General features: G+C 39.7%; 3 protein-coding genes across 3 annotated transcripts; 1 reads left to right on the top strand and 2 right to left on the bottom strand.

The window, feature by feature from the left end:
• Nucleotides 1-1,128: 1,128 nt before the first annotated feature.
• LOC149004682 (uncharacterized) lies at nucleotides 1,129-3,206 on the bottom strand. The gene is made up of 3 exons (XM_089135689.1): nucleotides 2,964-3,206; nucleotides 2,074-2,877; nucleotides 1,129-2,013 (listed from the first exon to the last, which is right to left on the bottom strand). Exons 1-3 carry the CDS (start codon nucleotides 3,204-3,206, stop codon nucleotides 1,129-1,131), a joined length of 1,932 nt encoding a protein of 643 aa, XP_088991815.1.
• Nucleotides 3,207-5,765: 2,559 nt separating this feature from the next.
• Nucleotides 5,766-7,648, bottom strand: LOC149004681 (protein STRICTOSIDINE SYNTHASE-LIKE 10-like). Its single transcript, XM_089169699.1, has 3 exons — nucleotides 7,280-7,648; nucleotides 6,941-7,204; nucleotides 5,766-6,855 (listed from the first exon to the last, which is right to left on the bottom strand). The coding sequence occupies exons 1-3, from the start codon at nucleotides 7,558-7,560 to the stop codon at nucleotides 6,282-6,284; spliced, it is 1,119 nt and encodes a 372-aa protein (XP_089025825.1). The 5' UTR covers nucleotides 7,561-7,648; the 3' UTR covers nucleotides 5,766-6,281.
• A 15,104-nt stretch (nucleotides 7,649-22,752) lies between these two features.
• On the top strand, nucleotides 22,753-24,696 carry LOC149004680 (protein NRT1/ PTR FAMILY 5.4-like). The gene is made up of 4 exons (XM_089167622.1): nucleotides 22,753-22,828; nucleotides 22,929-23,146; nucleotides 23,241-23,743; nucleotides 23,829-24,696. The coding sequence occupies exons 1-4, from the start codon at nucleotides 22,753-22,755 to the stop codon at nucleotides 24,694-24,696; spliced, it is 1,665 nt and encodes a 554-aa protein (XP_089023748.1).
• The last annotated feature ends 2,658 nt before the right edge of the window (nucleotides 24,697-27,354 follow it).

Here is a 27,354-nt window from a genome sequence, read left to right as displayed (position 1 = left end):
AGTGTCCACCGACAAGTGTGTTATGAAATTCTTGTAACAACATACTCTTGAAGGAAGAATCTTCCGGAAGTACTAATCGATTTCGATGAAAGAGCAGACCATCGGATTAACGATATCCCTCTGCAACTTCACCCTCCTCGATTTTTTTTTTAGGAATTGTAGCGCAGACGACCCTACTACTTCTGATTGCAAATCCTGTAGAAACGTCGGAGTAGGTGTGGTGATTGTGAAGGCCAGAATTTCGGTAATCGGCATACGGGAAAGAGAATCTGCAGCCTGATTTTCCTTTCCTGGTTGGTAGACAATTTTGAAATTGAACCCTAATAATTTTACCAACCAAACCTGTTGTTCTGGAGTTTGGATAACCTGAGTCAATAATTCGCGTAAGCTTTGCTGATCAGTGAGGATGTAGAATCTTATGCCCAGTAAGTATTGCCGCCAACGAGCGACGGATTGTGTGATGGCTAACATTTCTCTGGTGTATGTAGACGAAGCTTGTGCTCTCGCAAACAACTTACGGCTAAAGAACTCTATCGGATGGCCTTCCTGGGTGAGTACGGCGCCGATCCCTGAGCCTGAGGCATCGGTCTCCACGGTAAAGGGAATCTCGAAGTTCGGCAATGCCAATATTGGAGCCTGGATCATCGTCGTTGCAGATCTATAAACGCTTCGCCGGCCGCTGGAGTCTAGAGGAACTCGCCCTTGCACAGTAAATCTGAAAGTGGAGAAGCGATGCTCGCATAATTCCTTACAAACCGCCTGTAATATCCTGTCAGTCCCAAAAAGCCCCTGACTTCTCTCACATTTTTTGGTATGGGCCACGCCAATACTGATCTTATTTTCTCTTGGTCCATTTCTAAACCAGATGCAGATACTACATGTCCCAAGTATTCAATCTTCTCTTGGCCGAATGTACACTTGCTCAGCTTTGCAAATAAACTGTGGGCTTGGAGAGTTTGCAATACCATCTCTAAATGCTGCATATGTTGGGCCCAAGTTGGGCTGTATACTAGCAAGTCATCAAAGAATATTAGAATAAATTTGCGAAGATGGGCTTTAAAAACCGTGTTCATCATGGCCTGAAACGTACTTGGTGCGTTAGTTAGCCCAAAGGGCATTACCAAAAATTCATAGTGGCCCTCGTGTTCGGAACGCAGTTTTGTGCACGTCTTCCATCTTGACCCGTATTTGGTGATACCCGGAGCGTAAATCAAGCTTAGAAAAATAACGAGCTCCATGTAACTCATCAAAAAGCTCATCTATCATGGGTATGGGAAATCGGTCCTTGATTGTAATGGAGTTCAAGGCCTGATAGTCCACACAAAACCGCCAGGTTCCGTCCTTCTTTTTGACCAATAACACGGGTGAGGAAAATGGACTAACACTCGGCCTTATGATGCCATTAGTGAGCGTCAAGCTGACCTGCTTCTCAATTTCCTCCTTTTGAAAGTGAGGATACCGGTAGGGCCTCACATTAACTAGCTGAGTCCCACCTTGTAAGTGAATCGAGTGATCTTGCTCACGGAGTGGAGGAAGGCCCATGGGCTCCATAAACACTTTGTCATACTGCCGCAACAGAGCTGTAATTTCGGGTGGCTCACTATGGGCTTTCGGTTCCACTTCGGGGTTGAGAAAATCCATTTCTAACTTGTATAAGGCTAGGTATTCATGGGCCTCTGTCATTCTCCTTAGCCCACGAAAATCCATGGGAAGTGGACTAGGATTGAGCTCACCCACAATCTTTATGGTTTGGCCCATACTTTCAAATTGTATTGTTAAGTAACTATAATCAAAGACTACTGGGCCTAACGTGGACAACCATTGGACTCCAAGTATAATGTCAGCCCCAAATACAGGTATCACATAAGCATCAATAGCAATAGTGTAATTTTGTACCTTCAATGGTAGTTTCCGAACTTGCCCTTCACATTGCAATTTGTTTCCATCACCAACCCGAACCGTCACGGCCGCTGCTGGCTCTACCGTCAACCCCAGGTGCTGAGCGACTCTGCCCTGAATAAAATTATGGGTGCTTCCACTATCGACGAGCACCTGAATCTATCGGCCTCCTACCTTCCCGGTAAATCTCAAAGTAGCAGTACTATTCGACCCTACTAAAGAGTGATAGGAGAGTTCTGTTGCGACCTCAACCTCCTCCTGAGGTTCAATGAGGTCCTCATGTGGGTTGTCCTCTGTATCTGGAGGATCGCCTGGTTCAAATTCCAGCCAAAGTAGTTGCCTGTGCTTACACCGATGCCCAAGGACGAATTTCTCATCACAGTTGTAGCAAAGCCCCTTTTCTCTCCTTTGCTGCATCTCCATAGGGGTAAGTCGTTTGATCGGAACAGTGGTATGAGGTGGCGTTCTTGGGGTTGAAGATGGGAGTGCCAGTGGCTTCGTGGACGGTAATGGTAACAGGGGAGAACGTGAAGAGTTCATCATCACTCGAGGCGGTCCTTTCTTTTGCTCTGCTACTTTACTCTCATACAACCGAGCCATCCCTACCGCCGTATGCATATCCATGGGTCGTGTAGTTACGACCTCACTACGAATTTCGGTCTTGAGCCCTGAAACGAAACAGCTGATTAAAAATGATGGAGATACCCCCGTGACCTGGTTAACCAACTCTTCGAACTGAGCTTGGTATTCAGCTACCGTCCCCGTTTGTGTCAGTCTGGCTAAGTTTGCTTGTGGATCTTCGAAGGGTGAAGGACCGAATCTCATAGTAACAGCCTTGGTGAATGTGGACCACGATCTAATTAATCCGGCGTTTTTCTGAGCACGATACCAATGTCGAGCGACACCTTCCATGTGGAAAGAGGTTACCAATAGTTTCTGATCGTCTCTAGTCGAGTGATATTCGAAGAAATTCTCCGCCTGGAAGAGCCACCCCGCAGGATCGTTTCCATCAAATCGTGGGAAATCAATCTTCAGTGTTCGGGTCGGGTCTGGATTCCTCCTACTGTATGGATGGGAGTCGCCATATGAGATAGAGGAGTAGGTGTCTGTATTTCAGGCGTGGATGTTTGGTTCAAGGCTCTTTCAAGGTGACCGTCCATCGCGGTAAGTCTGATGACCAGTTCCGTCAAGGTTTCTTTCTGTTCATCGAGTGATTCTTTTTGCTCCGTGACAACCGCATGTAACGTTTCCATATGTCCTCCGTGCTCCTCTGTTGTTGCTGTGAGCTGTTTGAGGGCTTCGTCCATCTGTCGCATTCTGGTTCCTTCGGCCATAGGAATCCGGCAGGTCGGACCAATTTGTTGTGATTCAGGCAATTTATTGAAACTGCTGAAGAATAGGGGAGGGAAACAGAGGAATGTTAAGGAGAACAGAGAGTCTTAGAGGATAAAGGGAATAGATAATTTTCTTCTTACTAGGGTTCATTCCTGAAGAGAGAATTTATACAAGTGTTCCACATTCGGTTATACCCTTTCTGTTATCCCAATCATTGATTTCAGCCTCCCTAGGACATCTGTATTACCTGCCTTCTAGATGGAATAATCTTTCAAGTGTGCTGGAGGCCTGCTCACACGCTGTGGTCTTCTAGAATACTCAACTTCAGTAATGTCTTTGTTACCCTTGTTCAGCCCTTGTGTTTCTTGTCCCGGCTCACTGGAGTTCACAACACAATACATATCATACTTTTTCTGTACTCACATGATAACCACAGATCCTGAGGACTTACAGTTCTTCCAAGACAAAAGCACTGGTTGCCAGCTCATTGTACCTTATTCGCTTGCCATGCAAGCTTAAATGCATGCAAATAAGTGCTAACCTCTCTGTTTAGACAGAAAAAAGATGAATAGACAGAAAAACTATGTTTTCTCTGTTTGGTTAGGTTCTTTGTCAGCTAGGTCTGGTGCCGTCTGTCAACTCTTGTTGGCTTCTTTGCTTTGGCGGGGCTCTGCCCTTTTGTTCCCTTGTATTCTTCCCCTTCCCAATTTCTTTCCCTATGGTTATGAATTCTTTATTCCACTCCCCAACCACCCCCCCCCCCCCCACACCCCACCCCCAAAAAAAGAAAAAAGCCCAGATGCTAGCTTCTTAGCCGGTATGGACCAGCTAATGTGATGTTCAACCACCCCAGAATTCAGATCTGAGAGGTAACATTCTTAAATAGCAGGAATTAGCTCCTCCTGCTGATAATAATGCCAAAGGTGAGAGCAGTTGCTAAAAGGAGCAACTTGAGTAATTGGCAGAAGCTCTCTGTTCTATTTTTTCTTCTTTTATTCTATGCAAATTCACTTTACCGAAAACCTATCTTAGCTAAACCAGCTGAACAGATTGCCATTCTACTTACTGCAAACTCTCATCATCTTTTGTGCTCTTCTACATATATTATCCAAAATGATACATCCTTGGCAACATCAGCACCACTCTGTTAGTTGTTGACCAATTGAACATGTTGACGACACTGACAACATTAGCACAATCCATCCATTGCTCCATATGTTGAAACCTATCGAAATTGAAATAAATATCATACTGAAACTGGGCTCAAATAATTAACTGTGTCTCTGCACTTACACGAAAACCAAAGGGCTTCCATCTCTCATCTGCAATACAAGAAATCTGGCAGGCTGTGCAATGAATGAAAAACATGTCATAGCCTTCAATTTAAATATCTAATTGATATAATAAAAATACGGGTGAGAAGTTAACTCATAGATAATACAATTTCCTGCTTTAACCTTCCACAGATTTTCACTATATAATGGCTAAAAAATCCATTAATTTACTCAAATACTAGAAAAAAACATTCTAGATAACTATTACATTTCAGATTCCATTACCTCATACAAATTTGTGTTCACTTCTTAAGGAATTCAAAAGATACCTCATAGGAGAAGAGGTTTTTTAAGCTTTGACAATTAACAGATGTTGCTTTGAAGGCATCTCAGTAGTCTAATGAAAGATCTGCACCACACAGATCATCCACTGCAAACTGCAGTTTGCTTTCAAGCTTTTCTCTTGGCCAACTACCACATTGGTCGTGCTCATGGTAGTTTCACATAACAATCTACTGAAGACTGTTACAGTCCTTCCAACACAAAAGCACTAGTTGCCAGCCATCGTACCATATCCGCTTGAAATGTAAGTGTAAACGCATACAAACAAGTGGTAGCTTCTCAGTTTAGACAGAAAAATTAGGTTTTCTCTGTTCAGTGAGGTTCTTTGTCTGCAAGACCTGGCGCCATTTGTCAGCTCTTGTTAGCTTCTTTCCTTTGGCTGGGCTTTGTATTCTTCCCCTTCTCCATTTCTTACCCTTTGGTGATGAATTCTTTATTCATCCAACACACACACACAGGGGGGAGGAAGAAAGAAGAAGAAGAAGAAGCAAACGTTAGCTTCTTAGCTGCTATGAATGTGATGCTCAACCACCCCAGGATTCAGATCTGAGAGGTAACATAACTAAATACCAGTAGGTTAGCTCCTGTTTTTTGGTCAAAGCTCCTCCTGTTGATGATAATGCAGAAGATGAGAGCAAATGCTAAAAGGAGCAACTCAAGCTAAGTTTCAGCAACTTCAGAAATTGGCAGAAGCTATCTGTTCTATTTTTTCTTCATTACTCTATACAAGTTAAGATTTCCCAAAAACCAATATTAGCTAAACCAGCTGAACAGATTGCTACTCCACTTAATAAAAACTCTAATCATGCTTTCTGCTCTTCTACAACTATTATCCAATGATGGGTTAGTCAAGCGGTTAAAAACCTGCCCTCCCACGGGGAGGTCTTGGGTTCGCACCCACTCGGCGGCATATATATAAGTAATTGAGTTCCCACCCCATAGTAACAAGCTACCAATTATCCAAAATGACACATCCTTATCAGCACCACTGTGTTAATTGTTAACCAATTGAACATGTTAATGACAATCACAACACTAGCACAATACATCCTGTGCTCTATTTGTTGAAATCTATCGAAAGTGAAATAAATATCATATCAAAACTGGCCTCAAATAATTAACTGTGTCTCTGCACTCACACACAAACCAAAGGGCTTCCTTCTCTGTCTCTTTCACACACACACACCCTTCTCACTCATAAATAAGTCTGAACCCTGCTGGGCTTCCATGGATAGTTTCCTAAAGAAGAAGAAGAAGCAAATGCAAACAATAGACAAGCAAAAGAAAGAGAGGAAATTATTACAAGTACTCTGTTTGATGGATTGCTCATAGTTTACAACGTATCTATTTCTTACATACATGCTGCTATATACGCAGTCAATTAGTGGTAAGAGAAGAGAAAGACATGAACACCAAAATTTAGAAGCTGTTCTACTGGTTGTACTTGTACCTGGCCAAGAAGGGCATCAATACAGACCCAATCCACAAATTCCCATCTTTCTCCTCCACCTCACTGATGAATTTTAAAGTCCGTCCTTCACAATCTTCCAACACCTCAAGAATTTGTCCCTCCTCATTCAGCTTCACAGCAGTTGCATGGGGCTTAAATCCCACAAACATCGAATGCAAATTCTTGAAATTAATGGGGAGCTTCAACAATGTCTTCCCAATGAAACTGTTAGACAGGAAAAAATTCGCTAAGATACCCTTCTTGGAGTGCAACGCAACCCAGAACTCCCCTTTCGAATTCCGTCGAACATTATCCGGAAAACCAGGAAGAACGGCAAAGACATCATGACTTCCTGCTTTAGGTCCTTGAAGCCAATACCTTACGACCCTGCAAGTGGTTGTCTCAGCTACAAGCACGAAAGAGCGGTCTTTGCTCAGTGCCACACCATTAGCAAAAGCAAGCCCTCTCAGTAATACCGTAGCTTCTTTGGTAGCGATGTCGTATTTCATCAATCTCCCTGTCTTATCGACATTCAAAACAGCTGCCATGAACTGCCTGAATTGCAATGCACAAGAGGTGTTTGTTCAAATGAAAAACTGAAACTTAAACCAATTGATCATGATACTAGAATCTACCTTACCTTCTTTGAAAGATGGTACTTGAATCAGTGAAATAGATTACATTTTCTTCCTCGTTGATGTCCATATCATTGGTGAATCGAAAGGGCTCACCTTCGGCTTCAGTAATCAATGGGGTCGCGAAACCTCCGTCTGAGTTTACCATACGAAGCCCAAAGTATGCATCAGCGATGTAGAGATCTCCAGTCTTGGGATGAAATTTCAATCCCAAAGGCCTCCCACAAACATGTTCCATCTCTGGTGCGAAAGGACGCACACAGTCCTTCCTTTCTCATGAAAGATATCAAATCAGAATCAAATCCACAGCAAATTCCAATAACAGAGGAAGATTAGATCTGTACCTTTGGGAAGATGTAACAGCAAACTCTGTCCACCCTTTGTCTTTTCCCTGCCATTTGAGGATTCTACCATCAGCAACGCCTGTATAAGGACCCTCACCGTTAGGATCGAATGCGAGACTCTCTGGTCCAAGAGCTCCCACTACAGGAATCACCTCTGCAGCTTGAAGCTTGTCATGGGATCCAGGAATTGATGGTGGATGAAAAAACTGGGTTGGGTTTCGTGTGAGGAAACTGGAGAGAACTGTGATTGCTGTTGCAGTTAAGATTAGCTTCCAATTCATGGTTTCAGAGCGAACTGGGGGAACTGGTGAAGGTGGAGATGGCACTTTAGTCAAAGGAATCTTGGATTTCGCTCTCTCTACGAGATCATTACATTTATAGTGAATTTACAATTTAAGTGGAGATTGATCTTTACCCAAAAACAAAGAGAGGCGCAAATCATTCTAGAACGTCGGATTGGAAACCACTTTTAACGGCGTTGACTATTCAAATGGTGGATGTAATAATTATTAAATAGATAAGTATAAAATTATTGGCCAACGGATACTTTTGTGTCGTGAATACCAAGAAAATATTATTATCTAAGAAACTATAGATATCACGAGTGGATAATCCACCTTACAGTCTTTCCATGGGTGCTGTTTGGTTGGGAGGATGGATTCTTATTTTTAAGAGTTTTTTTTATTTATGTTTGCCCTACTTTAGTCAGACTAAAACTCGTATAGTTTACCTAGGTGGCCTAAATTAGCTCAAGTTAACCGTTTGAATTAGTGTTCAATTATCTCCTAATATAAAATAACTAAAATAGCTTTTTAATGTTAAATTACAAAATTAACCTTATGCTCAAATCTCATACTTAACCTTAGATAGTTGAAGGGACTTCTTTTCCTAGGATTTTTATCCGGTCCTATTCTAACATCCTCAAGTTTTTTTTTTTTTTTGAACGAAAAGGAAAACAACAAAAAAGAAGCCAAGAGACGCCGGCGACAAGCGAGGCGAAAAAAAGAGGGGGGACGACCACCGACACGAGACAAAGATAGTTCTTTGCACCTAAAGCAAGGAAACAGCAAGATAAGCGCCATTAATATATACAACAAACGACAAAAGAAGACAAGGACAAAATCAGAAAAGACCAGCAAACCAACAAAAGGAAGCCCGCAAGGAGAAACCACGCGAACGAGAAGCGGCGAACCAGGTCAGCGGGTGCACCCAAAACCCACCAGCGGACATACGGCCGTTAGCCACAAGAAAGAACCAAAGGGTCCAAATGAGCGGCCGACCCCAGCACCAGGGCACCCAAGCGGACGGTGAAAATGAGGTGAGGGAACACCCCCCGGTTAGAGAAGAAACCTGGCTAGAGGGGGAGGGTGAAGAAGAAAGCACCGTAATATTATGCATCGTAAGATTATAAATACATGTAATATTCTAATTTTAATGCAACATTCAACCTCAAATAACCCATCTTAGGCCAAGGTTGATTTTCCTCCAACTCCCAAGGAACCTTGCCCCAATCATCTTGCTTTGTGTCTTTGTCTTCAACTTCAGCACCAATCAAACCACCATCTAAAATCTTCTGATCTGCTCCTTCATCTTCTTTGTATTACTTGATCTTATATCTCCTCTCCTCTTCATCTTCTTTGTCATCCTCTCACTCCCAATCATTGCCTATTGCTCCAAAAACATGTTCATAGTGCAAGCGAACAACATGCAAAAAACAAGCTCGACTGGGTTGGTCGAGGAACATCTTGGACAATCAAGTCAATGGAAAGACACATCTTTTGAAGAAAAAACAACTTGTAGAGCTCACAATGTTAGAGAGAGTGACTCAATAATGCATACCTGATAATGGTGGAGGTATTGGTATTTATAGCTTAGGAGGTTACCTTAGCTGTGCAGTGATGGAGTTCAACTTGAACTGTATAATTGTTGCTAACTTAACAAAGGAGAGGAGGAATCTTATCCATTGAGAGAGTATTACTTGGGTTGTAGTTGTAGAGTCTGATCTGAATTCTATTAGTAATTCAAACTATTTAACTTGATCAGGATCCTTATCCCTATCTTCAAGCAAGTTGATTATGATTCATATTGCACACGTTGCTTAGTACCTTCGTTTCATATTTTTATTCATGGTCCAACCAAGGTTTGATCAGTCCAGTTCTTCTTTGGTCGATCTAGGTAGGTCTATTATGAATCGTCCATAACATAAACCCCCAATCACTTGGTCACATTAATTCCATGTTCAAGCCAAGGGACTAAGTTTCTCCCGACCAAGATTTGATGTAGTTGAGCGATTTTTTGTTTGACTTGTACTCAATCAAATTTGAAGATAACTTAAGTGGCGTATTAATTTGTGAGTGACTGTCGGATGTGCTAAGACTTGTAGCACGTTTGTCGGAGTCTTTTCATTATGTGCAAACCCTTTGACCTTGGGTTTAATGATGATCTCAAAATTGCTTGATCATCTTAGATGGTCGGAGAGTGAGCTTTGTTGTAGTAGATAATTTTTTAGAGTCCAGTTTGGAGCCAACCCCAGGAGAAGAAGCAGAGGCCGGCGAAGAAGATGTTGAGGAAAGGTGCTGAAGAGGAATTCAATCTTGAGAAAGCTAGTATTTTTCTCTTTATTTTTGTACTTGATTAGCTCCAATGTTGATCAAACTTTATTTTTGTAATTGACACCACTTGCTTGTATACATCTTTTGCTTCATACCTTTGTGAGCCCACAACATGTAGTAGTGCTTGAATATTTCGATTTGGTTCATCAACCACCATTTTATGTGGTCAAAAAGTGTTCTATATTTGTTTGAGAGGTCACCATGTTTCTATGGCTGAGAAGTCATATACTTGTTCCTTCCCTTGAGCATGGTGACTTCAAGAAGTTGTCTCAATGAGAACTTTTCTCATCACATTATATTAGTGCTCAAAAAGCGAATATACAATGCTCAAAAAGCGAAAGTTTGTTTGTGCTTGGATGTTGATCAAGATTTCTCTCTCTCTCTCTCTCTCTCTCTCTCTCTCTCTCTCTCTCTCTATGTTGAATGCTTGATTAGCTCATGGTTTTCAATCATTCTTAGTTGATCAATCGCTCTTTTCAGCATTTATTTATTGTTCTCCCTTCCCCCTGGGTCATTGATCAAATATGCCTACAATCGTGCCTCTCTTTGGTTAAGGTTTCCCTTTTCTTTTTATTGTTTTGTTATTTACTTTTTGCAATTTTTTTCAGCATTTATTTATTGTTCTCCTTTCCCCCTTGGTCCTTGATCAAATATGCTTACAGTCATGCCTCTCTTTGGTTAAGGTTCCCCTTTTCTTGTTATTGCTTTGTTATTTATTTTATGCAATTTTTTTCAGCATTTATTTATTGTTCTCCCTTCCCCTTAGGTCCTTGATCAAAGATGCTTATAGTTGTGCCTCTTTGGTTAAGGTTTCTTTTTCCTTTTATTGCTTTGTTATTTATTTTATGCAATTTTCTTTATTAGATGATGAATGGTTAGGTTATGTTTGCTTTATTTTTCGTCTCAATTCGATTGCATTAGATGTATGGATTAGGATCGCTCGTTTAGTTTAATTAAGTAATCAACAAATTTGAATCATTGCACTCTCGCATTACCACTAAGAGGTTAAATTCTAAGTGGTATATCTCCCTAAGATCAACTTGTTAGCTACACAATGCCGTGCACTTGTGGTGAATTTTATTTTGCAAACAAGTTTTTGGCGCCATTGCCGGAGAGTTATTAGTCCATTTTATTTTTCTAATTCTTAGGTAAATCGAAGTGTTTGAAAAGAAAAAAAAATTCAAAGATATTACTCTTAACTAGAGTAGAAATAAAACGTATAGGAGTCCCCACTCTACAACAGAATCCCTAGGATTCGATTGTAGGAGGCTCCGAAGACTATACGGATTTCCTTGCTGTCAAACTTATATAGTGCTCAGCTATACGGCAACCTTACGGTTTTGGAATCATTGTTTCAATCTTTTTGGTGGGGAAATCCATTACTTCCCCTTTTGTTTGGTTTTATTATTTTATTATTTTTTTCTTTAGTTACTTCATTAAAAAAAAAATTCATTCTTTCATAAAGAGCTTTTAATTGCATTATGTGGTTAGTGCATGTGTGTCTAGATTTGTGATTCCACAAATCGAATTGTCTCGAATATCTACCTTGACCATGGAAGACTAACCTCCATCTAAGAATCTTAGAGATAGATTTTATTCAACTTGATCTTCACAACCCTCCTTTATACGTTTACCTGATGTGAGGAGTAATAATTTTGAATTTAAACCTAACTATCTGTCTATGTTACCCCAATTTCATGATTCCATGATTGTTGGAAAGTACTTGATGCAAAGATGAGGAAATATGGCATGTGTTGTGCTTCATTACAGCCGATTGTGTCCAGTAGTCTGACATGCATGTCATTTGTATATGATAACAATCATGGTTACCCAATCCAACTGATATGGCCTCCCTTGGATGGTCCATTGGCTAAAGAACATTTTTACATGGCAAGGACCATTAGTTGGCATGTGATGCCTGCAAGGCTGTGGTCTATCCAAGAGGCACCCTGTTGTTGATCTTTTCATAGCAGGTGGTGAGTTGTGGCTCCCATATCCCTGCCATGGTGTACTGGCTCATGCTGTATTTCCTCATTCTTTTCTTAGTAGGATTCTTGTGTATAGAAATATATTTGGTTGGGTTGGCTGTGTGAAATAAATGCTTGAGAAAGTAGGAAGTGAAAATTAGAATCTCGGAAATCGTGGGTTGGGTTTGATTTTTTATTAACAGGGTTAAGTGGGAAATGTTTTCTCTTTTGGGTTTGGATAATTGAAGGGCAATATTTTCTTTCAATTGTACCAACATTGACATCTTCAAGTTCTTTGCAGGTTGGTAAATCGTGGATGTGTTGTTGGTTAACAAGAGTGGGCGACTTCAGTTCTTTGCAGGTTTGTAAATCGTGGATGTGTTGCTGGTTCACAAGAGTGGGCAATTCTCTGGAGAGGCATATGTTGTCTTTTCTGGTCCCATCCAAGCTGAGTGTGCTCTACAGAGGGATCGCCAAAATATGGGTCGCTGTTATGTGGAAGTCTTCAGGTGCAGGAAGCAAGATTACTACAATGATGTAACTGCTGAGGTAAACTATGAAGGCATTTATGATAATGATTACCAAAGTAGCCCGCCTCCCTCTCGTGCAAAGAGGTTTTTTGAGAAGGACTAGTTGGAGTATTCGGATTGTTGCCTTTGCTTGACAGAGATATGATTTTGGAAATAGTTCATCTAGTTATTCCAGCTCTAGAAATAAAGGAAATCAAGATGAGAAGTTCTATGATTTTGATACTGATTCATAAGCCTTTGTTTCTTCCCCTCCCCCCCCCCCTTTCTGTATTTTTGTTGAAATAACACAATTGAATAACATGGCATTAGATGGATCTCATAGTTTTGCACTTGCTGTTCCTAAATACATTAAAGCTAATTATTAACTTCCCGTGCGAGTCTTTAGCTCAAAATGGACGAGCATCTAGGTCTGTTCCTAGAAGATGACGGTTCAAGCCCATCGAGACTCATTGGCTCATGTTCAGGTGATTGGTGGCTTCCCATGCATGGCTTGTATTTAGTTGTCTCTCAAGAATATTTTTCTTTCTTTTCTAATTTTAAATTTAATTATTTATTCTACTTTGGATATTGTTCTCACATTTGCCAAAATGGTTTATGTACTGTCTAAATTAGACAAGTAATAAAAAAAAATGGCTAATTACATAGATGAGAATGTCTAGTTCCTTCCTCATATCACTAGTTGTGAAATGAAAATCCATGCTTCTTTGTGAAAATCTTTGAAGGGAGATTTCATGAATCTGGGTAACAGAAAAGGATTTTCCAGTTTAGTTGGTTTAAATTAAGTCTTAACAAAAGTTAAATCCATTTACTCAATCTCCAAACAAGGAAAACTTTCACACTTCATTAACAAAATCTCATCAAAGACCTTAAGTTTACAATGTCAACCACTTTTTCCACGACTTTGACTAGATGAAACATAAATTAATAGCTACAATTACAGATTTGTATAGACACAATAATCTTCAATGACAAATTTGTATAGACCAGAAAATCTTTGGAGATTTTAGTCTGTGCTACCTTATTTGCAATTGGTCGTGTCTAAGCGAATTGACTTGCCTTGACCTCCGCCTGATCAACTAGGGAAGCAGGACTTGTGCCTGAATCTTGCTGGAGCTTCTAGTTCTGCATAGCAACACAATATAACCAGGAAGCAATCAATAATGTCAGCTAAGGAGATAATGCTAAAATACAGAGGAGATGATGAGTTGAATTGGTCAGCTATGCAAGAAAGATGTGCTGAACTGAGATTTGCATTTTCTATTTCAAGCTTTAGCAACTAATATAGCATAAACAGAGTCTTTTCCCCTAGGAACAAAATAGAGTCTTTAGCAAGCATTATATGAGTCTTGATGAATTTGAACCATCATCTCCTAGGAACAAACCCAGGTGCTCTTCCTAGTTTGAGCTAAAGACTCACCTACATTTCAAAACATGTTAGTCAAAGTCTAAGACAAAAAAATTGTATGAATTGCACAAGGGCTGATGTATGATTTACAAACCAAACAGAGTAAAATATCAATGATAGTGAAACAATTGAATATTAAAACCTACCAACAGTATTACAATTCAAATGTTAAAATTTTTACAACCAATTCTGCAATCATGTCTTATATTAAAAACTATAGAGTAACCCTAACTTAGACCAAACTTTGGAATGTTGTTTTCAGCTTGCAAGATTGTTTTTTGTTCAACAATTGGATCCACCATTAAAGTAGTAGGTGCAAAGGAGGAGATAGCCTGCAAATCAAATGGATCATCATCATTCACCTATGCATGAATATGTGAATTTTTTTTTTCAAATACAATATCTCAACACATACTTCTTCAGGTGAAAAACAATACCTAGACTACGAGGTTCTGGAAGGAACATATACCACGTATCGACTCATCTAATGACCCCGCAGACTGTTAATGATAAAAATGAAGCAAAGATGTTAAAATTAAGAAAATCAAAATGAGCAGAAAGTACCAGAAGTAGATCCATGTATTTAGGTTTGTCTGCACTTCTTTGAGTCCGTCGAGTTATTCAGACTACTATATCACATGTTGCACTTGGCTTTTTTTCTTCTTCTTCTTTTTGCTTGTGTTTCATTCCAAGGTTTTAATTGTTTACTTGTTGTAGAGCTCGTTTTCTTCTTTCCCTCTTTCTTTTTAAGCCCTTCGCCAATATTCAAATTAATATTATCAGTTTCTTCATCTTGATTTGTATTTGGGGTATGTGTGACAAGATTGTCCAACTGTCTACACAAATCACTTGCAATATTGTTGACCAATATATATCCATTTACTAAATTACATGCTTGTGAGACAATATTTATTAGTTTTTGACAAAGGATCCTATAACGATGTGTTGAATCCAACGTAGGATCTTCCTCAACTTGTATTCCTTTACTATTTTCCACCACCATATTTTTTTGTTTCACGTGTCCATCTATTCAAAACATATGCTCCTGAAATAAACTTGATATCTAATCTCTCAAGAATTTTCAAAGCATGAGAACATAGGATGCCAAAGGTCTCGAATTTCCTACAACTACAATGAACAAATGATTCAGATGGATTACATTCAACACTAAATTCCACCTCCAAACCAAAAGTACCAATTATATATTTATGCAAGCTATCATTTTCATCCTTCCAAATTATGTAGCAAGAACCAACCCATGTATACTCATTGTGGAATTCATCAAGATGTAAGGACTGTATATTTTTGCTGCTTGAATCATGATGTCTGAGGAAATGAGTTCCTTGGGAGCTTATTTCTTGCCTCAAACTCCGATTTCAATTCATTAGCTCGTTTATTATTGAATACTCCATCAAAACTATTTAAAACCGAATGATGTCCAAAGTAGACTTCGTACATTTCTTCAAGTTAGCATTTATACTTTCACTCACTTGTGTACTCTATATGCCTCCTGTGAATGTATTCTTCATATAACATTTAGCCCACTTTTGTTTAAGTCCATGAATACGATCTAACCATGAGCCATTTTCAACCTGATAGTGACACCTTAAGAGAAGTGGTGAGAAAGGATATGCATAGCTTAGGCCTAGTATCTAGCATGGCCTCGAACAGAACTAATTGGAAGGCAAGAATCCATGTAGCCGAAGAAAGAAGAAGACTTTCAGAAGTAGGGATGTAATATTTCGTGAAATTGAAAATATTACACACTTTGAGAAGTCTGAGAAGCCTACTCATGTTGAGAATGTTATGTTAAATTCCATATCTATTTTAGGAGGAGAACCTACTCATGAAGAACATGTTAATCTTAATGATCTAGAGATTGTGACAGATGATTCTATGGATAATGAGGATATTGAGTAGGGGGAGCAGCCCCCACAAGAAGAGGTTGTAGAATCTCAAGTGAGGCGGTCCACAAGAGAGTGTAGACCAACACAAAGGTGTCCCAGTTCTGAGTATATTCTTCTTATTGATGAGGGGGGGCCAAAAAGCGTCGGAAAAAGAAAAAAAAAAAAAAAAAAAAAGAGGGGAAAAAAAAAAAAAAAAAAAAAAAAGGGACCCAAAAAAAAAAAACAAAAAAAAAAAAAAAAACCCACCCCAAAACCCCACCCAAAAACCCTTTATTTGTAGGTCCAAAGGACCCAAGTAAAGTAAGAAGTCAGCTTTGGGCCATCCCAGTAGAGGACTTGGTGTCTGGCTTTGAATCCATGAAAGTTGATGAGGAAGTTCTATTTTTGGAAACTGAATCTTGATGAAGATCGGATTAGTTGATGGACTTGGAGTGCTCTCTATCTTGGTTTGAAGGCATTTCTACCTATTAGGTAAGTCACTTGACTTGTGTGCAAACCCCTTTAGGATTGGATTTGATCGGGCCTTCAATTCCCCGTTTTGGTCTTGTCACAAGATTGGTCGACCGATTGGTCGACCGTGTCACCGACCAATCCACTCGACCAATGAGTGCTGTCTTTGGCAATTAGGTTGTTCTTGCTCTATTTAAGTCCAATCTCGAGTCCACTTCGTATTTGCTGCCTCCAAACCTCGGAACGAACCAAAGACCCCGCAAGTCATCTCCCTTGCATCCTTGGTGTTTTCTTGACGGATCTTCGTCGAAACTCTTCTTTTGCATCAAAAGGTATGTCTACCTCTCTTCTTCTCCTCCATCTTTGTTTTCTTTCCTTTTGAGTTGAGACAGAGAAGAGATGCTGCATTCTCGTTGCAAACATCTCCGAACATGTTCTCATGATCATCCTAAGGATTTGAGGCTAGAACAATGATCTTAACCATGATCATTGCAAGCTTTTGAAGGAATCATGATCAAACCATGATCTAATCTTGTTAAACATCCGATTTGAATTCTGATCTCTTTGGATCTTCTTTGTTGATCATGTTAGTAGTTAGTTACTGTGTTTTCTTTCTATGATCCATGATCTATCAATCTCTAGTTGTTCTCTTCTACCATACTATGTGTTCTTCATGAAGCATGGTAGTTACATATATGGTAGGTTTTATTTCCTAATTTAGATTTATGCTTCTAAGCCTTGTTCCTTGAAGATCTAAGTATGTTTTCATGATACCATTACCCGAAGCAATGATCCATCCTCCTATTGTTCTTGTCTTTGATTTCTATTTCGAATTCATCAAGATCCATGGTTGATCTAATTATGGTAACTTTTTGTTTCCTAATTTGGATCTTGATATCTTGATTTGATTGGTGTTTTGAGGTACCCTATATGTTGGAATACCGCTGATGTAGTTTACCCCTTGATTAGTACCCTTTGAACCACCAAATTCGGATTTCATATCTTAAAACCTGTTTTTTTAGGCTACCGTCGCATTGGTCGATCGATTGGTCGATCGTGCCGACCGACCAATCCACTCGACCAATGAGTACAGCAACTCGAATTGGTCCGTGTTGGATGTTTTGGTATCTTTTCTCGTTAGGGATCTTTCCTAATATGTTGTATATACTTGTTTAGGACATCGTTTTCCAAGATCTTACTTGATTTCTTAGGATTCCTTGCGAGTTATAAAAGGTAAGGATGGTTATTTCCTTAATTACATAGATAGCATGAATCTAGTTTCTATATTTGAATATCATAGATATGATTCCTAAATTAGATTCTTACAAGGATATACTACCGTTGCATAACTTTGATTACCGAGCATTACTTATTCATATTGAATTGATTCATGTATGATTTACTTACCAATGTTATACAAGTGATTGTAATTATTGATTTCTTTCCATATATGAAGTTACCATATATGTGATGATATGAATTGATGCATGTGTATGCTTAAATATGGTTTGGAAAGGAGAGGTGTCCTTTGACACTTCGCCTTGGACACTACGGGAATATTATGGGATGTTCCGGAGATGCCCTCCGGACACCTTCCTAAACCGTTGGATGACATATCTAGGATTGTCTAGTAGTGTTTGGCTAGGATGTCCGTATGTCGGACCCTAATCGGAGGGGTATTGAGACCGAACGACCCGTGGTAGCAATGGGGATTCATGGGGGCTCAAGACCGGTAACCAACCCGTGAGAGGACAGGAATCACATTGTGGGGGCCATTTGTTGGTAGGGTTGCATATGGTTAGACTTGGGCTCACGGGCGCTAAGACCGGTAACCAACCCGTGAGAGGACGTGAGAGCTCCCGTTACCATATGTGGATAACCAATAGGGTTGATGAGTCCGTAGTCGGGACTATGAAGACTCTAGTGTGAAGGATACCGGAAAGGATCGTCGGGGATGAGGAATGGAAGTATCCGGATCCGACTTGATGTAACTAAGTAGAAGACTTGCATTTGGCTAGGTTTTACCCCGACATGCGCCAAGACTTATACCAAATGGTTGTGAGAGAGTGTGTTGACTTAACCCCTTGCCATGGTTTGTCCCGAGGGATGAAGGACCCATTACCAATCGGCTGCCAAGACCGGTGAAATGATCCGTGAGAGAATCCAAGATATCTTAAATGGTTGAGGATGTGAGTGGACTTTCCTAAAGAAGTACGGTGCTATGACTTAAAGCATGTCCGCCAACAGAGACCAGATACATAGAGTTAGATCATTCATTCATTGCTTGTCTCATGTCATATTGCATTTATGATTGTTCGGAATCGGCCATTTATGTTATTATGGATTTTAACCGCTACCGAGTTTCTTTGAAACTCATTCCTTTGTTGTACAATGTTTGTTAGACTATCCGCAGTACCGAGTACTATGACGGTCCCATGAAGAAGCGCAAGTCAAAGAGGCATATCTCCAGGAAGGTGATTGCGGTTACCACAATACTCAAGATCCCGCGAGTGGTTATGCTCCGTACGATGCTTAGTCCGACCATTGAGTGGAAGGCCTTGTGCCATTTATGAGATTTACACTATAAGGATGTTGTCTATAAAGTGGAGAACAATTTAGTTACCCAATGTACTGCACGGGATTAGATTTTGTCTAGTTTATTCTTTAGAGCTACTTCCGCGGTTGTAGGGTGGGATTTTGCCTCACTTTACTATCGTTGACACCGATTATATCTATTATCGATCATTTATGATTCATTCTTTCTTTATTGGATCTATGGTTTATCTTCCGCACTTTTATTATGATTGTTCATGATTATGTTATTGTTTATGTGGGAGGTTGATCACTCGATACCTGATCTTCGGGCTGTGGATCACACTCTCGGGTATGCCAGATAGGGTACCGGCTGGGAGGGCGTGACATATGAGTTGGTAAAACTTCCTAAAGGCATATAATATTTAAGAACAAATGGTTATATAAGATAAAGAGAGATGCATCTGGGGATCTAGTTAAGCACAAGGCTCGTTTGGTGGTGAAAGGGTTCGGACAGAGGAGGAGCATCGACTTTGATGAGATCTTCTCTCTAGTGGTAAAATTGACATCCATTCAAGTCATTTTGAGATTAGCAGCTAGCATGGATCTTGAGCTTGAGCAGTTAGATGTGAAAACTGCATTTCTTCATGGTGACTTAAATGAGAAAATTTATATGATGCAATCAGAAGGGTTTGAAGTCAAAGGGAAGGAGCACTTGGTATGCAAGTTAAAGAAAAGTCTTTATGGATTGAAGCAAGCACCAAGGTAGTGGTACAAGAAGTTTGACTCACTTATGGTGGTTATTGGGTATAAGAGGACTCATGCAGATCCTTGTGTATACTTTAGAAATTTTCCAGATGATAATTTCATTATTCTTCTCCTTTATGTTGATGACATTGATCATTGGGCAAGATACATATATGATTAAGAAGTTGAAAGAACAGTTATTCAAGTGCTTTGATATGAAGGACTTAGGGCTAGACAAACAAATATTGGGCATGTAGATTGTTCATGACAGGAAGGCTAGGAAGCTATGGTTGTCACAAGAAAAAAATGTTGAACGGCTGCTTGTAAGGTTTAACATGCAGGGTGCTAAGCCTGTAAGCACGCCTCTCGCCAATCACTTTGAATTGAATAAGCAGTCATGTTCATCTACCAGTGAAGAAAGAGAAACAATGCCAGATATTCCTTACTCATTTGCAGTTGGTAGTCTTATGTATGCATGGTTTGCACTAGACTAGATATTGCATAGGCGGTTAGTGTTGTGAGCAAGTTTCTTGATAATCAGGGAGAGATCATTGGGAAGCTGTGAAATGTATCTTCAGATATTTGAGAGAAAGTTCCAAATTGTGTTTATGTTTTGGAGGTTCAGATCCAATCTTGGAAGGTATACTGATTCTGACATGGCGGGTAACCTTGATTGTAGAAAGTCAACTTTTGGGTATTAGTTTACTTTTGCAAGGGGAGTTGTCTCTTGGCAGTCCAAATTACAAAAATGTGTGGCTTTGTCTACAATTGAGGTTGAATACATCGTCGTTGTAGAAGTAGGGAAAGAAATGTTGTGGTTGAAAAGATTTCTCCAAGAATTGGGTTTGAAGCAAGACAAGTATGTGGTATACTGTGACAGTCAAAGTTCTATAGACTTAAACAAGAACTCTATATATCACTCTCGCACATGGCACATTGATGTAAGATATCATTGGTTGCGTGATGAAGTGGAAGATGAGTTGTTAAAGATTGTGAAAATTCACACAGATAAGAATGCCTCTGATATATTAACAAAGATTGTTACTCAAGAGAAGTTTGAGATGTGCAAGGAACATGCACTCATGGATTTCAAGTAAGGAGTCAAGTTGTGGTTTCCTCCCTCATGGGCACTGAGGGGGAAATTTGTTAGTTTTGGCTCATTAACCCACATGGGGGCCCAAGTTTTTTTAAAGGAACAAAAGGCAATAGGGTTTTTTTGAATGAGCTGCTGCTGCCGCACAACAGTAAAAAGTAGAAAAGAAGAGAAAGAGAGAGCAGAAATGGGAGCGCTCAAGGAAGAAGAAGAAGAGGCATTTCTGGTTTTCTTTGGCGAATCCGACGGTGAAATATTGCCGGAATGAGCTGAAATTTGAAGAGAATGGTCGTGGCACCTAGTTCTTCATATCCAATTGTTAGGATATCATTCTACCATAGTCACGGGAAGCCTCTCTGGTGACTTTTCTCCATTCTTTCAGATTTCCATTTATTTGAAGATGTGATTGTGATTTTGTGTTCCTCTAGTGTTATCTAGAGCTAGAATATTGATTGTATGTCTATTATTATTATCATTTGGTGATAGTGGAAGTTTGGGTGGACTCTGATAATAGTCCCGTGGTTTTTTCCTTTGAAGGTTTTTCCATGTTAAAAATCTTGTGTGTCTGTTGTGGTTTGTTTGTTGAATTCTTGATTCATTATTGTTGTGTTTGTTGCTTTAATTTACACTAGCATATTGTATGTTCCTTTGTATATCTCATGTGGAGTCATTAGCACCTACTTTAATTTCTTTCATTGTGAGCATGCCGCCGCTTGTTGGAAGGCATCTATGTTAAGGCTAGCAGAGAATTTCTGGGAGAAACACTATAGGATTGGGTGCATTTTGTAACTTCAAAGTTTAGTAACTCCAATCAATTGGATTAGATCCACCTATATGGAGTGCCATAATCTGGTTCATATGGAATGCCCGCAGTAACTTTCATTTTCAGGGAGCTATTCCCTCTTTAGCTAGCTCCATGTTTCAATTTCTTAACTAAATGATGATATATTAACTTTATTTCTTCTGTTGACTTGCAAGATGTGCAAGCTCAGGGTTCTTAGACCCTTTTTCCTTCACCTACTCAGTTGGAGATATGCTACTAGGTCCATTGCGACACAGTTTGGGATCAGTCTTCTACACTAAGAGGCCATGGAAGTATACTTTGGGATCCTAGAGGTGGTTTTGTGATGGCTCGTTCGTTTTGGTTTTTTTGCTTCGGTCTTAAATTGTGAGGCGATTAGAGACTCCTTGATAGTTGCTTTATTTTTAAATCTCTCTCATATCACAGTTTTTTCATATTGCTTAGTAGCTATTTCTGCCTTAGATGGGTGCATTGAGTCGCTTGATTGGGTAAGTGCTAGCATGTTTGTTTTGTCATGTCAGTAGGTCGAACAATGTGCTTGCTAAAGGGACTCGCAATTTTAGTTTGGCTCATGTTTGGTGGTTGTTCCCATCCTTTTATCATACGGCCAGGTTTTAAAGCCTCTAGACTTGTTTTGGAGAGCCTAATATAATTTCATGTTTGGCCAAAAGTTGGGGACATGTCATCCTAGATGTACATGAACTATATTTTTGTGTTCTTGTATTTCCTCATGTATTTGTTGTAACTTTAAATACAGTGCCTTGGCCTTATACATTTAATAAGATCTATATTCTTTACAAATTCTACCTACATGGAGAGTAAATTTTTCAACTTATATAGTCAGATTCTTGACATGTATCTAATTTCAAAATAAGATTTTTTTTATTAACTAAAACAAAACCTAATACCAATTAATCATCGTTTTAACTAATTTACTAAAAAATTATTTTACTTTAAGATTTAACAGGTGTCAAGAATCCAACTATGTGAGTTGAAATTTTTTCTCTCCATATGGATAAATGATCTAACCCAAGAAAATGAGTCTCTTTTGTAAATGTATGAAAAAAAAGTGTGAAAATAATGTAATGCCCTAACTCGGAGGATAGATGATCCCAACTCGGAATCAAATGCGTATTGGAAAATGTAAGAGTGTCCTTTGAGTCGATTTTCTTCGATGGTCTTTAAAGTTTACAAGTCAACTGAATTTGTACATAGTCCCATTTGCAATTCCACCTGTAAAGTCAGCTCTAGAAACACACACGTGTTGCCAAGGCTCGTATAGCATCTGATGAGTAAATTCATGCATGTGGAGCTCGTTCACCTCCTGATGAAAGCCTGCCCTGCATTAACTACTCTGTTTTGCATGCTGAAATTTAAGGGCACTCCCAGATCTTCATTCTTCATCTTTTGACCATCAAGAAAACAGGAATGGAAACAGAAATCTCCAAGCAGCAACAGAGAAAGTTCTCCAAGGGAGGATGGAGATCAGCCATCTTCATCATCTGTAAGTCTTTTTCTTCGTCTCCGGTTCTTAAACATTCTATTCTATATAAAAAATTTCTTCTTGTATTTCTGAGGATCTAATATGTTTGTTGTTCTCTAAGGGCTTGAAATTGCGGCGATGTTTGCTTACTCCGGTCTGTCTGGCAATCTCATCACCTACCTAACTGATGTCCTGGAGGAGCCCACTGCATTGGCTGCCAAGAACCTGAGCATCTGGTACGGCATTGGATATCTCCTTCCTTTAATTGGAGGTTTCATGGCGGATTCATACTTTGGTCGTTTCAACACCATACTATTCTCTTCCTTAATCTATTTCAAGGTGGATTAATTGACTTGAAAAATATTGTATGAGCTTCAAAAGAATTTAACATACAGTGATCATCATCATGGTTTTGTATTTTTTTTGGTCATAGGGACTACTCATGTTAACCCTAACAGTTTCTATAATTCCGAGAAGATTCCGGCTACATTTCTTCTTCTTATCTCTTTACACTATAGCAATTGGGCAAGCAGGATACATGCCATGCGTGCAGATATTTGCTGCAGATCAATTTGACCAGGACAACCCAGAAGCAAAGAAAGCTAAGAGTTCGTTCTTCAACTTGTGGTTTCTTGGTATATGCAGCGGTGGAATTGTAGCAAGCATCCTGGTGTTTTATCTCCAAGACAATGCTGGATGGACACTGGGATTTGGGGTTTTAGCGGTTTCTATGGGAATTGCAGTTGTTGTATTTTTCTTAGGACGAAAATGGTACAGGAAACACGTTCCTAGTGGAAGTCCCTTAACTCAGGTGGCACAGGTGTTCGTTGCAGCTATCCGTAAGCGAAACTTGCCTGCCAAGGATTTTGGTCATTATGATGAAGCCATGAAGGTTCAGGGTATCGGGCATAACCTTGATCCTACTAATCAGTTCAGGTAAGGAACTAGGTTTCAGCTGACTATGGTTCTAAATGGTAATATGGTAAAGAAACCAGCTTAAAATTCTGCAATATGCATGCAGGTTCTTGGACAAGGCAACCATTGTTGACGACATCGATAGGTTGGGTGAGTACAAAAACAATTGGAGAATTTGCTCAGTAACTCAAGTTGAAGAGGTAAAGCTTCTTCTGCGTTTAATTCCTATTTGCATCAGCTGCTTAATGCACGCCGTGTTGTTTTCTCAAGTTGTGACCTTCTTCACCAAGCAAGGTAGTACAATGAACCGGAAGACTGGATCGAAGTTTCACGTACCTCCTGCATCTCTTATGTTGTCCGCATTCCTTGTGATTATAATTTTCATACCAATTTATGACCGGATTCTTGTGCCGGTAGCAAGAAATTTCACAGGGTTACCAACTGGAGTAACAGTGCTTCAAAGAATTGGAATTGGGTTGTTTATTTCGATAATTGGAATGGTGATAGCAGCTTTAGTAGAGGCTAGAAGGCTTAGAATAGCTAGAGTCCATGGGCTTGTTGATCTACCTATGGTAACTGTTCCAATGGCCATCTGGTGGTTACTTCCACAGTACATGATCTGGGGACTCTCCGATGTCTTTGTAATTGTTGGATTGCAAGAACTCTTTTATGATCAGATGCCAGATAGATTGCGCAGCTTGGGAGGTGCAGCGAAGCTTAGCATCATTGGAGTTGGGAATTTATTGAGCAGTGTCGTTATGTCCATTGTTCAATCAATCAGTTCAAGGTATGGAGAACCTTGGTTGGTGAACAATCTTAACAGAGCACACCTTGACTACTATTACTTGGTTCTAGTTGGGTTTAGCACAGTATGGTTCTGTTTATATGTTCTTGCTGCCAAGTTTTTTATTTACAAGAAGATTGATGGTGTTGGAGGTGATGATGCTATACAAGAAGACCTTATGACTGTCTAGCTTGTTTGGGTTGTTTAGGGCCTAAACTGTCAGGAATTTAAACTGTAACATCCCTATGTATATAACATAGTCAATATATAAATAAACCACCTTACTAAATGTCACATCCCACCTGAACTATTGGGTTCAAGGTATGATTGGTATATTACATGGCACATCATACAGTCTGGATGACATAGTTTAAGGATTACATCTGTATAGATCTCAATATTAATAATATCAATAGCATAAAGAGAATCCAATATTCATTGACAACTGAAGAAGAAATCCTTAAGGTGTCTTAAATGGAGGTTTTAATGATGTCCATAAGTGCAATTAATTGGAATATGTATGCACGGCAAGCATTGTGTGTCTCTGTCTCCTATTCCAGCCAGGGGCATGTTTCAAATGTAGTATCACTTGCCACCGTACACAAACAGAAATATTTTCCGAAGGGTAATCTTTCCAACACAAGCTTAGTGAGGGAATACATGTGCAATGCAATCTAACTTCTCTAAAACTACAGTTAGAAAACACGATAAAGAATACACACAATCAAGCAATTAAACAAAATCACGTAGTATATGCAATGCATGTTCCTTTTGTTAGAAAATTAAACCTGCCAAAGGATCTCTAGGTCTCAACTAGTATAGTTTTACTCACAATAGATTAAGTAGATCTTAGCTTAACTACGTCCAATAGTGCCCGGAGATGCCAACCATCTCAGCCTTCTCATGTGTAAGAGACCTAGAGATGCATATTCTAGTTGCCTTTGGAAGCAATCAGTCGCACACCTAGTAACAATTGATATAATTCGGTTCTGTTGCCTTCCCATGGGATACACTTGCAACAGCTAGCTTGCCAGTTCTTAATAGAATTCAACATCATGCTTCAAACTAGGTAGTTTCGCATGATCACATTATCTTTACTTGTATAGGACTATCCACCACCCAAATCCTTGTTAGCGAGGGTCATAGTAGTGCGTAAGTTAACTCAACCATATGTGCACACATGCTCACATTGATGTCATAATCTGTTGCTACAAAATCTGCCTACTCCAATTCAACCAGGAAGCATGTTGAAACAGGGATCTGTGAACAAAGAAAAATGTGAAAGTGGGCCGCTTCTATGGACAAGAAGTCACCTTTGATGGTTAAGTTAGACTTTGGATAACATAGTTACTCTTAGGGAGGAGTAAATGCCCGAAGAGATGAAGTTCTCTTGGATATGTGCAAGAGTTAATTTTGTCTTAACTTGGCTTACCAAATGAGGGTCTAAGTGACCTATTTTAAGTTGAAGAACACCATGGAGATGATTGATGCTAGGAATCGAATGACCATATGAGATCTTTGACAAATCCCATCAAAGGGGCCAACACAGAAGCATGCTTTAGGTGCGCTTCACAAGATCAGTATAGACCTTTGCAAAAGCTGACACCAGATGTGACATGTCTTGTTTCGACTCCGACAAGGCGGGAAGCACTACGGGTATGCTCATATCCAAGACCTCAAGCATATGTAGGGTGTAGTAAATGCTGAATTTAATGCTTTGGCACGTACAACTATATAAGGAGTGCTTTGTCTCCGATTGTAATCTTGCCGACAACTAAGGTAGAGAAGTCTGTCAAGTAGTATTTCTGGAATGTATCTATCGCCAAGCAGATAATCTGAATACTTAGTTCCGATAAGTACTTAAGTGTGGTAGGCGACTAGGCCGAACCTGATTGAGCCTGGTTCATATGGTTCACTTTGGTTTGGAAGTCTCAAATCTGGTTTGGCATAACATAAGCCCACTTGTCTTCGAATTTGCACTCCACGTGTCAAGTTTGAAGAGTAACTTCTTAGACGCCTCTTGCCTTGGTCTATTTACTGAGAACTCGATGAGTCGGGGTGCTTTTTGGAATGATTCATTTATTGAAATGACAACCTATCATAAGTTGAAAGGATTCGGACGCTGCTCGAAGTATGCCCCACAATGCCACGTTTGCTTGCCATCATGATGCTATTTTGAAACATCACTTCTTGATATCCATTGATTAAAAACAATTTGGACCGTCCTGACTATAAAGCCCTCTTCTTCCTTCGTTCATCCTTTTTATTGCGACTGTGATTTCGAAGCTTATGAATTTTCTCAGCAAAGTTATTGAAGCTCCTTCCTTTGCACTAGATTTTCAAAGCCTTCCTTTCCTGTCTTATGTACTTTCAATCTTTGTTCCTTTCCTTTTCTTATTTTGAGAAGCATGGGTAGACAAATAATTAAGAAGCACAATGCTCATGGGAATTTAATTTGCCCTAGAGAACTTTGGGAGGAATTTGGGATTAGGGAAAATCCTTTTGAAGGTGCCCTTCCTGACCAATCCCCTGAACTTTCTTCTGCTTCTGGTAGCATGCGGTCAGAACCAGCCCGAGAAGGTGATTCTTTGAAGGCAACTGAAATTGAAGAGACTAGTCTCTCATCCTCAGATAGGAGGCATTCTAGCTTCAAGCAAGATTTAGGGCTTCTGTATTTTTCTAGCCTTCTTCGTCCTAAACACAGAGTGGATGAGAACTACCTTTGAAATCCTTTTGAGGTTAGAATCCCTAAGGCCGATGAATGGTCTTGTTTGCTCAAATTAAGAGGATGAGTTCCCTCTATACTTTGACTCGACGTTGGGAGGAATGAGGGTTCCTTTTCATGCCT

Source organism: Hakea prostrata, chromosome 9 (genome assembly GCF_041222555.1).
Source record: "Hakea prostrata isolate BN-2017 chromosome 9, UWA_Hpros_2, whole genome shotgun sequence".
In the NCBI taxonomy this organism is placed as follows: Eukaryota; Viridiplantae; Streptophyta; class Magnoliopsida; order Proteales; family Proteaceae; genus Hakea; species Hakea prostrata.
The sequence above is the reverse complement of the archived record's forward strand: the minus strand, read 5'-3'. Positions and strand labels throughout refer to the sequence as shown.

Excerpts from the sequence above, each read along its gene's own strand:
- LOC149004681 (XM_089169699.1), bottom strand. The coding sequence starts at position 7,560 with ATGAATTGGAAGCTAATCTTAACTGCAACAGCAATCACAGTTCTCTCC. Across the intron at positions 7,205-7,279 it reads GCTGTTACATCTTCCCAAAG|GAAGGACTGTGTGCGTCCTT; the intron begins GTACAGATCTAA and ends TTCATGAGAAAG. Across the intron at positions 6,856-6,940 it reads AGTACCATCTTTCAAAGAAG|GCAGTTCATGGCAGCTGTTT; the intron begins GTAAGGTAGATT and ends ATTGCAATTCAG.
- LOC149004682 (XM_089135689.1), bottom strand. The coding sequence starts at position 3,206 with ATGGACGAAGCCCTCAAACAGCTCACAGCAACAACAGAGGAGCACGGA. Across the intron at positions 2,878-2,963 it reads TGGCGACTCCCATCCATACA|GCGGAGAATTTCTTCGAATA; the intron begins GTAGGAGGAATC and ends TGGCTCTTCCAG. Across the intron at positions 2,014-2,073 it reads CTTTGAGATTTACCGGGAAG|GGCAGAGTCGCTCAGCACCT; the intron begins GTAGGAGGCCGA and ends AATTTTATTCAG.
- LOC149004680 (XM_089167622.1), top strand. The coding sequence starts at position 22,753 with ATGGAAACAGAAATCTCCAAGCAGCAACAGAGAAAGTTCTCCAAGGGA. Across the intron at positions 22,829-22,928 it reads ATCAGCCATCTTCATCATCT|GGCTTGAAATTGCGGCGATG; the intron begins GTAAGTCTTTTT and ends TTGTTCTCTAAG. Across the intron at positions 23,744-23,828 it reads GATCCTACTAATCAGTTCAG|GTTCTTGGACAAGGCAACCA; the intron begins GTAAGGAACTAG and ends ATATGCATGCAG.